Raw genomic sequence first — 15,437 nt, 5'->3', positions numbered from 1 at the left:
AGCGTAACTAAGTCCATTCACTAAAGTGCTGTACTTAAGTACATGTTTGAGGCACTTGTACTTCAGCATATCCATTTTCTGCTACTTTATACTTCTACTCGACTACATCTCAGATGTACTTTTTACTGCACTATATTTATTTGATGAACTTTGAACTTTAATTACTTTGCAGATTCCAAAATGTTGTCAAGAATTAAATTATGATATGTAATCATGGGTTAAGATACAATGTGACTTGATTGATCTCCAGTATATAGGCTAATAGTAGTAATAATAGTAGTAGTAATTATAATAAGCGCCACCTTTACCAGCTGCTTCATTAAAGTGATGAACACATTAATACATCAATAATTATAATTCTGTAATATAATTTATTCAGAAATGAGCATAATAATAAGTACATTTAATTTTGGCACTTTGTATATTATGATGCTAATACTTTGGAATACAGTACTTTTATTTGTAACAGAGCATTTGTACACTCTGGTATTACTACTTTTACTTAAAATCGGAGTACTTCCTTCACCACGGAAGCTCCAATACATCATCCTGTGTCATGAAACAGCAACGTCACCCTTTCTCCCAGGAGTAGTCCTCTTTTTTTGTTAGAAGCTTCATAAATAACTGAAGTTCTTCTTTCTCAGAGGTTGGACTGTTTTTACTTTAACTTTCAGTGTTATTCCCTGGAGGGATTCTGAGATGTTTGACAAATACAGGGCCCAGAGAGCCTAACGTGTGCATCTGTAACCAGATCCAACACACACACACACACACACACACACACACACACACACACACACACACACACACACACACACACACACACACACACACACACACACTGTTTTTAGTCTAGCACACAGTCACTTAATTCCCTCTCTATTATTTCATCATTTGTAATCAACAAAGTTTGGCCATATAGAACGGATTTAGTCCTATTTATTTGTTTTATTGTCTCAAATAAAGAGTGACATGATTGCAAATTTGGTAGCATGCTGCATTGGTGAAATAATGAATGGTGCAGTGCCTTTTTTTAGTGGGATTCAGGGTGTGAAATGACTTTGAATCACCAACTAACTGCTGGTAAAGGTTGGCTGTGGTTGGTAAGTTGGCTACAGTACTGTGGCAGGTAGCCAGTCTCAGTTGGAGGTCAAGTTTGCAGGTGTTTTGTTTATCTTATACTTTTCTAACGACGCTGTGTGACAAAATAACAACATCTCTGCCACATATTAACACATCTGCAGTTTCACACAGGGAAACCTTTCTCATCAGGCGTTTGTCATAATCAGGTGGAGCTGTGCAGTTAATCGTGCCTGGATCCAGACCTCTGGATCAGTTGTTTTCACACAACTTTGCTGTTAATCACAGCTGCAGTTTTTAATTTTGTGCTTCAGGGATTCTGGCTCGCTATGCTTGTGAGGAAATTAAAGTACAGTGTGCATGCCTCAAGGCAGCCTTCTGTAAACAACGGCTTGTAGCAAAGCGTGTGATTGCTTAACTTGTGCTGTAAATGTGTTTTTATCCTCAAGAGGGAACAATCCAATTCTGGTTCACTCATCAGCTGTCAACGCAAACAAGAAATGATCTTGTAGCTATTCAGGTGGAGTTTTGTATTCAAATATACTCATTTGTTTTCCACTATTTAACATTCAGGAATGAATTGTTTGCAGAAAGACCTCAGGATAGACGAGAGACTTCCACAGCGGATCCCAGAATATCTGTAAGAGATTGGTAAATTACTGCGAGCTGAAGCATTGGCCACAGCTGAATAGAGAGAAAAACACTTGACTAATATTCGTATTAGCCAATTAGCCCGTCAGTGGGTCAGAACATACAGTGTTAAGTATCTCAATCTCGCACTTTTCTCACTCTGCTTCCTCCTTCCCACACTCTCTTATTTTTACACACAGCTCCAGTTTTTCTGAGAGAAGACAAGGGAGGTGGTGGAATGAAAAGTAAGGCCAAAAAGTGAGCATGAGTGGCAGATGAAAGAAAAATGGTTGGGAGAGAAAATGAAGCTGTAAAGGAGAAAGTAGACAGTGAAAGAGAATAACGAGAGGTAGTAGAGTGGGAAAAAGAGAGATGGAGATACTTAGAACAGTATGTTCTGGCTTACTGACAGTCTTATTGGCCATTGAGGTTAAAGTCTCACCTCCATCTTTCTCATCTTCTCTTCAACTATTTCTCTTTTTTCCGCTTTATTCCCCTTTATAGTCTCTCTAGTCCTTTCTCCTACAAGTCTTATCCTTTTCTTTTCCGTTCTTTTTTCTCTTCCTTCTTCTCTTCTCATTAATCAGATCCCTTAGTCACATTTTTACAAGCGGCAAGGATTTTATTTACTCATATTCACATAATGAATGGAGCAATCGCAGTGCAATCATGTGGAAGCAGCCACATATTGTTGAGTAAGAGGCTTCATGCATTTACTTGTTCTGCCATGCGGATATATGATAGTGTATATTAGATTTTGAAAAGCCAGTTCATTTCCAAAAATAACCTAGAGGATATCATAGACCTTGACGGATGTGTCACTCTGCAGGATTGTGATGTTTTTTTTCCGAACTTGTTTCATACATTAATTGTACTTAAGGATACATTTCAGCTGCTTTTCTTCATTGTAGACTAGAAGAGAATGGACTGTTTATGCCTTCACAACGCTCCTTAGTTGGCAAATATAAAAACAAACCCAGCAGGTATAACGTTTTCAGGTCACTGACTTAGTTATGGAAAGTCATGAAAACGTTAATGCAGTTTAAAAGAATCTCAATACTATGAGATGCTCACCCACAGTGTTGTAATAAAAGAAAATCATATTGACTTGTTTCTTATAACTCGGCATGTAGACCTACAGTATGTATTACACTGATGAGAAGTCAGAGAAAAGTCCCGGCAGTATTGTCATTAGGCCCTTGTTGCCCTACTACATCTGAAATATGTCCAAACTGGTGCCTTGTAGACAGTGGTGGAAGGTACCTAAGTTCATTTACTCAAGTACAGTATAAGTACAATTTTCAGGTTCTTGTACTTTACTTGAGTATTTCCATCTTCTGCTACTTCATACTTCTACATCACTGGAAGCAAATATTGTACTTTTTATTCCACTACATTTCCATGATAACATTAGTTACTTTGCATGCATCAATCCTTATAATCCAATAATATAATATATATTATTCTGAAATGGACCAGTCTGCATAATGAGTACTTTTACTTTTGGTACTTTAAGTATATTTTGATGCTAATACTTTTTCACTTTTACTAAAGTAACATTTTGAATGCAGGACTTTTACTTGTATCAGAGTATTTCTACACTGGGGTATTGCTACTTTTACTTAATGAAAAGTTTTGAATACTTCTTTCACCACTGCTTCTAGGTTACTTCCTACTGATCGTATGTAATGTCAACATAGTAGTTATTGCTAAGTGTATTTTAGCAGTAAAGAAGCAGCTTTCCAGATGCAGTACTGAAAATCACTTTTAAGTGCAGTTGGTCAACACATTAAAGAAACAAGCTTGTCCTCATAAGTTGTTGGTAAAACGTTGGACCAACTGGGAACCAGTGTGGGCAGGGAAAGCACTTAAACACGTCATAACAGAATGCACCAGTGCAGTTGTTGGCAGACAGTGGAAGGCTGAGGATGTACTAAAAACTCCCCATAGGGCACATTTAGCATAGTGAAACTTATCTACCACCACTAACACTGACTGTAGAACCAAATGTACTGGATAGAATTTGTTAAAAATTTTAATTGTGTGTGTGTGTGTGTGTGTGTGTGTGTGTGTGTGTGTGTGTGTGTGTGGGGAGGGGGGGAGTTAGAAAGTCAAATCTGTCTGCCTCTGCTAACTGAGTTTCAGTGCAGAGCCAAATCTGATGTGATTGAATGAAATGTCCAAATGTGTGTGTCATTGAGTAAGTGAAAGAGACTTCAAGTGCCACCAACAGTGTCTGTCCAGATGTATAGAATAAAATTTGCATGAAATTGGTTGTGTGTGTGTGTGTGTGTGTGTGTGTGTGTGTTGCATTTATAACCTTTTTTTTCATCCAGTATCCAGATTTCTGCTGTCGATGCAAACATATTGTATTAAATTTTACAAATGTGTAAAGGAAATAAATGAAATGTGTGTTTTCCAGTCCAGTGCCATACAGACTGCCTGTCGTGCTTGGGGACTCCAGACCAATGTGAGAGCTGCAGAGACCCAAAGGCCTTCCTCCATCTTGGCCACTGTCTGTCCGTCTGTCCAGCTGGTTACTACGCCGATGGACCAGTATGTGCAGGTAGGACCGTCTTTAAAAAAATATATACATCAAAATAGCTCCTTAAAACTGTTCCTTATCTTGCCATTATCTCACTTTTACACTGCAGACAATGCTATTTGCAAATAAACTGCCCCCTCTCCTTCCCCTTACAAAACACGTAACTTGTTGCTACATGTAGCATGTTGATTGATGTCCGGTGCACACAGCTCATCTCGTGAACAGTGACACAGCTTGCTGTTCTGTGCCCGAGGTAGGATCCACAACCCATAATAATTGCCTTTACTGATTACGATAAGTTCGAAAACGGAAAAATTCCTTTTCGTCTAAAGTCATTTCTCTATCGCGCATCCAGACAATGTAAACTGCCCACATTTTAGCATCGGTGAGAAAACAACGGAAACAAAGAAATATTACCTTTTGAAGGAGCACAATAAATCTTTTTAACCTGCAGTTTGCTTAAAAATGTTCACATCTTCTGAGAATCATAACTTCAACTCAGAACACACAGAAGTCAATGATGATAACACATTGCTTAAGCGACTTACTCTTTCCAGTGATATCTCTGATGTCCATCGAGAATAAGCAGAAGTAGAAATTCAGATTTTTGTTATTATATTTTATATTTTTATGGTGACCCTGTGGAAGCTCTAGAGAGATTCCTTGTGGTTCACACTGCAAACTTTGGGAATCAGGTTTCGTGTCTCTCAACTATATACCATAGTACTTGAACGAGTACCTGTACTCTGATAGCTGTGAAGAAAGAAAAGTTAGCATTTTATGAAATAGAAAGTTTCAAAAACATAGGACTGCAACAGTGTGTCTGTGTAAGTGTGTGTGCTTGTATCTATATTGACTTTATGTAGTATTTCCTGCTCATCCTTTATTCATGTAGGCCATGTGTGTTTGAGCTCGTCGCGGTCTCGTTTGCCCGACTCAAAACCACCCACAGCACCTTGAACGAGCATGTACCCGCGACAGCCGTAATCTTCTTAACATTTTACTGCATTGAATTCCTAACATCCCATTGAACTGTTTTCCTGGTGAGCCAGGCATTGACTGCCCACAGATATTCATGAAGTGGCTCAAAGGTATGACAAAATGTGGAGAACACACGTTTGCTCAATTAAATCAAATGTATTTAAATAAACAAAGGTAAATGTGCTATCAGTTTATCAGTAATGTGTGTACTGTATAGATGTGTGTAGGTGTAGCAATGTTAGAACGCAAAAGTAACTCAACCCAAAGTCCAAACAAACCAAGCAACCTTGAGGAGGGAGAGATTTATGGACATGTGAGCAATCGGTTCATCCAGGTGTCAATCATCAGTCCTTATTAGCCAATCCCCAGATCCCAGCAACCAAAGGGACTTAATAGGTCTTGAGGCCTAGGAGTCGTCACACCCCCCTCCTCAAGAGCAAGGTCCCACCACAACCTTGAAAAAACAAATTAGACTGTTAGATACAATAAATCACATTTTATATTAAACACCTGACCACGTCAATATTATCTCTAACACCCATTCAGGTCAGCGCATTATCTACATAACCCAGTGGCCATAAATCCAAGGAAGCACTTTAATGGTTCATGAAACATGAATATGACAGGCAGTTCTAACAAACATGATAATGGTGCACGCGACAGGGCATCTGCCACCACATTTTGCTGTCTTGCAGTTCTAACAAACGTTATGACAATGGTGCATGATGCGACAGGGATTTGCTTTTTACTCTCTAATCTTGAGATTTCTCATTACAACAAGAACATTTGAAGTCTCCTCATTGCGCTTTCTCTCCCGTCCTATATGCACCACTTTCATTTTTATGTTTGTGGAGATGTCTGTAAGTAGATTACATTGCACCAAACAGTGTCTAGCTGCTAAACTGAAAGCTCTTTAAGAGTAAATAGGGTGTGTATAATCTGAATATTTGGATGAAACAATGCTTTCCTCATTTCTTTGTGTAATATATTTCATTCATTCAACTGGTATATTACCTTTTTTTAATAAACTAAATTAAATCTGTAAAACTACTTTGCTGCTCTACATTTTAAAGCAATGTTTTTACCACATTTTCCGAATGTTGCTGCTCTTTTAGTCCTGATGTTGTTACACTCTCTTGTGAGCATTTGCATCCCAAAGAGTTTTGCTTTCCCACCTTGTGGACATTTTCCTTAAATGTGTGCAAAATTTGGGTTGAAATGTACCTTGGGTTTTCTTCTGGGACCTCCAGTTTCCCTTCACAGTTTTAGAGCAACTAAAGACACCCACAGGTTTGAATGTTACTTTACGGGGGTCACCTTTAATGAACTGCACATCCAGATTCTCTGGTTTCTTTGTCGTCCACCACGAGTGGGCTAAGCTACAACTGTCAGTTCTGAAGGAAGCTCAGAGGAATAGGAAGAGCAAATTGATTTTTTAAGTGACTGACTCTTTCCCTCTCTCCCTCTTCCCCTCTCTCCCTCTCCTCCTCCACAGCCTGCCAGTCATCTTGTGCCACCTGTTCCAGCAGGTGGGACTGCCAGTCCTGTGGCTCCCAGCTGCCCCTGCTGAGCACTGATAGCGGCGAGTGCCTGTCTTCCTGTCCTCCTGGTTCCTACCGGCACGACAACACACATTGTCGGCGTGAGTATCACAGGATGTCAGGTCACATGCCTTCTGGATGCCAGTGTCAAGGTCAGAATGGTGGTTTGGCTCAGATTTAACCACTAACAAGGTGCATAAAATGGGAAGGTAACAACAGGGAAAGTCCTGAGAAAGTCTAGCTTATTGTTGAATGTTTTCATTACTCTGAAAACTTTGCTAAATTTGGGTAGAGATTAATGACACTAGGTTCAGATGACACTTGTCAATTAGACAGTTTCATTTCATTCAGTTTTTCTTAATTTGAACTGAGAAATCTAAATAGGTATATACATCTATGAAGCGAGATGGATAAGTTTGCTTCTGCATACTTTCCCTCTATCTATTTTTCTGTGCTTTGTTTCTCCAAATGTTTTATGTTATCTAGTCCCATACTTGGCAAAACAATTGGCAAGAAATTAGAAACCTTATATCAAATATCAAACTCTTGGCAGTGGGGCAGAAAGTGCATCCACAGTTCAGCAAACAAGCAGATTAAAGATAAACTCTGTGTGACTTGTTTTCAGTAGATGGGTTCAGGATAATTTTGAGAGGATGTTCCGACTGAATATTTTACGAAGTGATGAAGTATTGCGTTCTCCCTGGGGTTTAAGTATTACTGTTTCAGTGTTGTGGCTTCGCTGACTGTAAGTCCTAGGAAGTCCTTTTTATTGCATGCTTGCTGAACTGTTACTGAACTTTGGCTCTATCTCCCCGACAGAATTGTTTGAAAAATGATATAGGATTTGCTGTCTTTTGCAGCGGGAAGAGAGAGTGCTTAAAATGTATATCGCTTTTGGTGTCACCACACCAAGTCTTTTCAAAAAAACATTGTGAAAACCAATTAGCACTTGAAAATTGAATTGGAATTGGAAATTAAATGGACTTTTAAATCCCAGAGTCTTATATGGCTTTTGGCTTAAGTTTTCAGTTCTATTGTTATTTCACTCAACTGAAGCTGAGTGTGTTTTATTATAATTACTGCTTCATTAAGCTCTCTGCCTCCTGTCAATCAACTCTGCCAGGAAATAATTCCTTTAAAAAAACCAAAAGGCTGTATTGTCAAATCCACCTCTTATTTATTTAGGGGAGGTTAAGTCCCTTGAGTCACATCAGCTCATTTTAAGCTATGTTTGAAGCACAACTTGTATATTTTAAAAACCAAGTGAAGATTATAAACCAGGGGGTGCAGCGGTGACACAGGAGCAAAACATTGTACCACCACTGCAGATAACTGGGTTCTACTCTCAGCACCAACACCTCTGATTTGCTTCAAAAGAAAACAGTTGACTGTTTTGCAAGTGGTAAGCTGCTGAATGTAGAATCAACTCCTACCGGTTGGTCATTTACAACCTCCCAGTCAGTCATGGCATCCTGATGAATCTCCTTACTCTTACTGTAGTCGAAAAGAAGTGAATGTTGACCTCATGTGTATTAGGACAAAAGGATAACAAAAATTGAATTCCATACATCAACATTATGAAATGATTGGTAGAAATGTTCACTAGTCATACTAGACAGTATAAAATACTGTATCAACATTTGTCTTCCAGTGTCAAAACTGCCAATACATGTTGGCTGTGTCTTAGTTTGTCCAATCTACCAACACTTAAATAAATAGCTAAATCATTGTCATACGGTAGCCGGTGGGTTGCAAGATTGCATTTCGGCCAATGCATTCTGTCTCTTTTACCTCTCTACCATCTCTTACCTGCACGCAACCAAAGTCCACTCAAAAGTGACTGGCCTATACTACTCGGACTACAAACAGAAACCTGCCATTTCCGATACCAAAATCTTGTTCTGTTGCCTACAGATTCTGCATACTGTAGATATCTGATAACATGGAATAAAATGAGAAATTGTCAGGTCTGCTGCTTATTTTTGTTCCCAAAGCTACACGTCTGTCAGCTTGGGCTGATCTTGATCCTGGCATTAGTCTATTTGTTCTAATATAACTGTGATGCAAATTGAAGTTAAAGATTGTTACCAGCATTTAAGTACTTTCTATATTAAATCAAATTTCTCATTGTGTAGGGTTTTAAAGACCAAACCACAGGAGAATTAAACTAGTCACAGACACAATTTAAATACTACATCTTACAAAAACACATGCATTCAGGAATTGCTGCAGTCTTAATGGTGGATAAAAGCAAGGAGGGAGGCTAGATCCCACTGTATACAGTGCTAAAGCAGGATAAATTCACAATGAGTGCCGTCTACATTGGCTGTTACTTAATCTACCTTAAAGGTCTCCCAGCGTTCGAAAGCCTGGCCCAATAAATAAAACTTGTGGCTCAGTAAGCTAAACCCCTGGGGGCATGCTAATGTACTCTGAACAGTTTAGCCAAGCGCCTCCATCGGGTGGGGAAGACCTGCTGTGACTCCTGGGGATGATGAGGTAGAAATAGAAAGAGAGAGAGAGGGGAGGGAGTGGGTGAGAGAGCAGAGAGTAACCCCAATGTGATTACAGTCCGGTTCTGAGGCTCAATTTCACACCTTAATGAATATAGTATTGAAATCCCAGACCTCCCACTGCACAGCCTTAAACAGAATACACAGAAGCAAGCTTTGTTTTATCTTGCCTACATCCATCCAGCTTTGTGTACTGTATTCAGTGCAAGCTATTGTGCAAACTCATCGTGGAAATCCCACTTCATACATTTATGCTGCCTCTGTCACGCTTTGGTGCCACATATGCTGACAGCATCCATTGTAAAATTCCCTTCTCATACATTAATCCAACATCTACCGTGCATTAATACTGCAGATATTTCATTCTCAAATGTTGCACAGTGAAAGCAAATTAAACATTGGCAGCTGTTGTGCAAGAAGCCCCCTTGCATTTATCCTGCATCTATCCAGGTTTAGTAATGCAGAAATACTTTCTTCTCACAACACAAACCCCTCGTGTGTCTCAGCTAACTAGTCAGCAGACCATTTCTGTTAACCTTCAACTGGCTTTAATGGGAGCAAAGCCCCTTGGTTTCTCCCAAAGTTGTTTCTCCTGGGGTATGAGGAAAAAGAGCTGCAGTGGAACATGGGACTCACATTCACTGTAATTGTAAATCAGTAGGTGCTATTCGGGTGGATTTAGCCCGAGTGAACTCTTATTCCAACGCTTGTTTATGTGGAAAAAAAGAAGGAAGGAATGGGGGAAGAGGTAGAGAAGATGAGAGCTGACAGCAGTTATTAGTGTTGTTTGGAAGGTGCTGTAGACAATTATAGTGGATTGTAGCATTTCTTGGCAGAAGACCAGGACCACCCAGAGCCCAGTGCGTCCCTGGAGGCCTCTGTGGAGTTTTTGTTAATGCTTCTGGCTCATGGCTGAAGGCTTTACGGCGTCTGCTTGTGCATGTATTCAACGTCAGCTTGTTAATAACTTTGGGAGGCGTTGTGCTGAAGATATTATTCTCTCTTCTTTACCCCTTCTCCTTTTTTTCTGTCCTCTTTAACCCACTTCTCTGTTTTTCCTCCCATCTCTAACGGCTCTGTGAGATAGACACAGTTGGCTTGTTGCACAAACTTTTACAGCTCCTGACTGGATGTTCAGTAAGTCAAAGCAAAAGAAAAGAACCAAGGGCCTGTTTTCAGTGTAGAATATGTCTAACACATGACACTGTTACTAAGCTATTCATTTTTTTTTTTAAACACACCCGTTATGCTCACTTATTCAGATACTTAGGCTGGCCTATAGGTTAAAGTTAAAGGACGTTCAAGTTGATGGTTATTGTTGGGAACATTTAGCTTTCATTGTTAAAAGAAAGCAATAGATTTGATGTGGACCAAGGTCTGTAGTTCACCCCGACCTCTCTAACAGGTTTTAGGCTACGTAAAGCCCTATTACACTGTGCAATTTCAGACTGTTTCAGATGAAGTAAAAGAAACCTGAAGACATTTTTTGTTGTCAATCATAAGCAATGGCCCAAGATCACACTGAGAAACATGTCCACTGACAGCCAATTTAAAGATTCAGCGACCAAAGACAGTGTCAAAATGTATGATCTTATTCTGACAATCTGCCTGCTGCTACAACACAATGTGAATGTATCTGCTTTAAACAATTTTTTTCCCTGGCTTTACTCTTCACAATCTACTCCTCTATTGAATTGTTGTGTCCAAAACAACTCGTAGTTTGCCACATTTTCAGAACATGAGTGGGTGGGTGAAAGTGAGTGGGGAAAGTGAAAGAGCAGCACTTGTCCCTCCCTCATTACCACCACTGAGGTGCCCTTGAGCAAGGCCCTTAACCCCAACCAGCTCCAGTGGTGCTGGTAAGTGGCCAGCAGATCAGACTGTGGTTGTACCGGGCAGCTTCCACGTATGAATGTGTAACTGTGTGAATGTGACAGGTCGTCGTTGCAAATGAGAATTTGTTCTCAATCGATTTACCTGGATAAATAAAGGTTAAAAAAAAAAAAAAATGAGAGCGGCACAGATGAATGACATGAGTTGATGACATGCCTCCTTTTTTTCTTCTGTTTACATCGTAACAGTCCGATTCACCAGGCATTCATCGCAGCGGGTAACATGCCTCGAAACTGATACCGTACTGTCTGACACTAATTGTGACCACTGTGACCATCATTTTAGTCTTCAAGTTTATTTTCATTCTTTCTACGCTCATAACTACAGTGATTGTGTATTGGGCTCTGAGCAATGCCAAAACGCTGGTGACCTACACTCAATACTGTGCCTGAACTCATTTTTGATTCATTTTTTTCTCAGTTGTATTCACTTCTTCTTCTGAAAAACTGTTCATGTAAAGTTCCACATAAGCCATTGAATATAATAATTTTTAGAATACAATGAGTAGTAGAGTTACTGTAAAACTTAAGAGTTTGGCTGACATCTCTTTTTTTCTTTTCTCCTTTTAATGTCATACCTACTAATTCCTCTCTCTGACCTCTGTTTCATTCTTAAAGGAGTTAGCAGCGAGAATACTAACCTGTCTTATAAGTGAACAAGTGAATTTAGTTTGTCGAGCTTTTCATGCTGACAAACATTTTTATTTCACTCAAAGTATCTTACGTTCTGTGAGATTATATAAAGGCAACCTTCTTTTAAGAACACTATTTTTTACTCTTTAATCTCTTTAATCTCTGAAAATAAAACTCTGCTGTTGGCTTTGATGCAACATACAACATACATACAAGATATTCATGATGACTTCCACTGCTAGGCAAGGCAAGGCAGCTTTATTTGTATAGCACATTTCAGCAACAGGGCAATTCAAAGTGCTTTACATGAAAACAGATACAAAAATTAAAAACGGATAAAATACGAGAAAAAAAAAAAGTTACAGTGCAGTATAAGAAATTAAACATTGAAGAGCAGTTAAAACAGTTAAATATATAAAAGTAGATAAAATAACTTTCCAGGACTCAGTGATCCATTTTTTGGAAAGCCAAAGCTTTTTGACCAATATGACAGATATCTCAAGCAGTCCGGTCCATATTTTCTAACCATCTCACCCACTATGGGTCCAGATGCATCGCACGGCTTTGAGGTTTCATTCCCCATATTTACAGAAGCTTTCCTTTAGTATACTCTTATCTTTTTTGATGTGGTCGTCACCGCAAAGCTTAGTTATTTTCTTCGGCAAACCTTGTAAAACCCGGTACAGCCCTGCAGACAAAAATCTTTTAATAGCCAAGAACGTGTTCTTAAACTATTTTATTTCTTCTGCAGTCTGTCTCTAAATAGTCAAGAACTCGCTCAGAGTGTTTATAGACTATTTTTTTCTTTTTAGGCCCTCTGCCTAAATTAGTTAGTTACTTCGACTAACTTTTTGACCAGCCCAACGTCTGTTTCTTCTGTCAACTATTGTCATGCGTGCATCAGAGAAATAATCAGAGATATGTCCGTTTCTGCAAAACAATGTCACCGGAATAATCATAAATGCAATTCTATTATTTGTTTTAGGAATTTCTCTTTATATGCTTATATAGATTGTTATACAGTGTCAACAATGCAGCTTCAGTATAAGAAATGAACAGTTATTTAAAGAAAGGCAACATCAAAAAGATAGGTCTTCAGCCTTGATTTAAAAGAACTGAGAGTTGCAGCAGACCTGCAGTTTTCTGGGAGTTTGTTCCAGATATGTGGAGCATAACAACTAAACGCATAAAAACTAAACGCTGCTTCCCTGCTGTTCTATCATGACCTCTCATTCATTGAGAGAGCTATATTCTATTTATTCGTTGAACTAGAAAATCTTTTGGCATTGACACTTGCTTTTGTTAGTTATGATTTTTACAGCTCAGAGTCTTTGCTTTATAAAGTCTCAAGAATGCCGTGACAGATGTAGATCAATACTAGCTTGATTGCATTTTTTTTCATCCATTACCTTAATTTTGTATTTTTCTGTGAATGTGGCAGTCAGGAGCCGAGGAAGCCACGTGAACAGCACAATTCTCCCTGCGCCCCCCCCCCCTAAAAAAAACTTGTTGCCTTAGTGGAATAAAATGTGTCCCTCAGTGTGGAGGTCATATAGCCATGCATGCTTTCTGAGCAAACTGTGCAGTTACGCTTTGAGTTTGGTGAATACAATGTTGTTTTTTATTCATGCTGTTTAGAAGTCGAAAAGAACAGTGTGCCTGCTTGTTGCTTTTATGTGCAATATTGACCGTATTGTAGTCATAGCCATGTTTTTGTGCTGGTTTGCAGCTTCTCAAATAAAAGTTGAGATATAGGCTTTTTGCTGTCAGTGACCAGGTATCAGAATAACAGAAAAAAAACATTCACATGCAAACGTGATTTCATTTCTGATTCCATTCCAATAATGGGGATTTTCAGAAAAAAGCCCCCATTTGATCTATTTATTTTACACTTTTCCTCTTCACAAACCTGCTTCTTTTCCGTGCTCAGTTTAATTGCTGAATCTCTCATCCCATCTCGTTTTATCACTCAAGGTTTCAGGGGGGGTGTGAACCACTGCAGCACAGTAATCGTGCCCCTGCCCGTCCCCGAAGGACAGGGAGCGAAGATTATCTGCTGCGCCGTGTGACTGTGCATTCATCTCAACCTCCCCTGGTTTATGCAGAGTAGGCTTTAGAGGAGGTTTTTGGCAACTGGCCTGCTAGGATTACATTTGTTGATAACTTTGCACTTCAGGCTGCACAGAAAAATAAATTGCTTTCCTGCAAGGGGCAAGGTAAAGGACGTGTAATCCCCTTGTTGGCCATAACCATTTTTGGAGGGGGAGTGTGTGTGTGTGTGTGTGTGTGTGTGTGTGTGTGTGTGTGTGTGTGTGTGTGTGTGTGTGTGTGTGTGTGTGTGGAGGGACCCACTCATAAATGTAGTCTTATCTTTTACAGAATGCTTGTAGATGATGCATGCTCTGTCTTTTTGCTTCATCTGCAGGAAGATTTGTTTAGAAATGTCCAGCATATATATGGCGGTGGTTGATCAAAATATCTTTGATTGTTTATGAATGATTGCATTTTAAAGACCCTCTCTGGATCTTCAGCATACTGAGAAGAAGAAGAGCTAGAAAGAGTGACATTGAAATTGAATAGATGAAAAAAAGGCTTGAGAGAAATGGAGACACTCACACAGAGAGAAAGAGAGATGACAAGAAATCCAATGTGAAACTCGAGAAAGGCCAGAGGGCTGAGGCAAGAAAAAGCCTGTGACAGAGAGAAGAGAGCATCATAGGGAGAGAAAGAGAGAGTGTGGTGAGGTGCACTCCATAACTTTTGGGGATAAAACTACAGATCCTGAATTTGTAAATAGTATATTGTACATAGATATCATCATTCTAAATGAAACATGGAACCATTCATATTTACTATCTAATTGTCATAATAATTACATTGAATTGTCTGTACCTTCTGTAAAAAAACAAAAAACAATGTTATAAATGGAAGAGATTCAGGGGCAACATTAATTTGGCATAAAGCACAGGATAAAAATGATATCTCACCTGTGAAAAAAGGAAAAACTCACCTTTGGATAAAAATCAACAGAGGTATAGTTCTTCAGAACTAGAACTTCAAAAAGGAAATAATTCATTTCCAATCATTGGGTCACATCTTAATATGTGGAGATCTCAATGCAAGAACTGGAAAAGATAAATACTATATCGAAGTAGATGGAAACAAACACATATTGGGCCAAATCTCCTCAGTCCCAGCTCACACCATACCACAAAGACAACGTTTTGACGAACAAAAATGGAAAACAAGTTCTCCAGATATGCAAAAGCCTGGGCTTACATCATTAATGGAAGGACCCGTGGTGACTCTCTGGGTAGAATGACCTATTCCTCTGTTTTAGGTAACAGTGTGGTGGATTATACGATAACTGATATTGACCCAGAGGATATCAACGCATTTGTAGTTTTACCACAACTTCCCTTTTCAGATCACTGCCAAACAACACTTTATTTAAATAAGTCTACAAAATATAGCATTGTACCAGAATCAGAAACCAGCAAAATGTATGACCTCCATCAAAAATATATATGGAAAAAATGCAGCAACATAGATGATTATTTAACTGCACTTGGCAGTACAAAAATCAAATCAAAACTTAATCTCTACAGACTTACTTAACTAC

General features: G+C 39.0%; 1 protein-coding gene across 1 annotated transcript in view; it reads left to right on the top strand.

Annotated features, from left to right (window-relative positions):
* The window catches only part of fras1 (Fraser extracellular matrix complex subunit 1), a 258,103-nt gene that overhangs the window by 109,463 nt on the left and 133,203 nt on the right, over positions 1-15,437 (top strand). Inside the window, exons 12-13 of the mRNA XM_078251454.1 lie at positions 4,133-4,276; positions 6,732-6,878. Coding sequence (XP_078107580.1) covers positions 4,133-4,276; positions 6,732-6,878 — 291 coding nt within the window. The remainder of the gene's footprint in view (positions 1-4,132; positions 4,277-6,731; positions 6,879-15,437) is intronic.

Source organism: Sander vitreus, chromosome 5, assembly GCF_031162955.1.
Source record: "Sander vitreus isolate 19-12246 chromosome 5, sanVit1, whole genome shotgun sequence".
In the NCBI taxonomy this organism is placed as follows: domain Eukaryota; kingdom Metazoa; phylum Chordata; class Actinopteri; order Perciformes; family Percidae; genus Sander; species Sander vitreus.
This window is presented reverse-complemented; position numbering and strand designations above follow the sequence as displayed.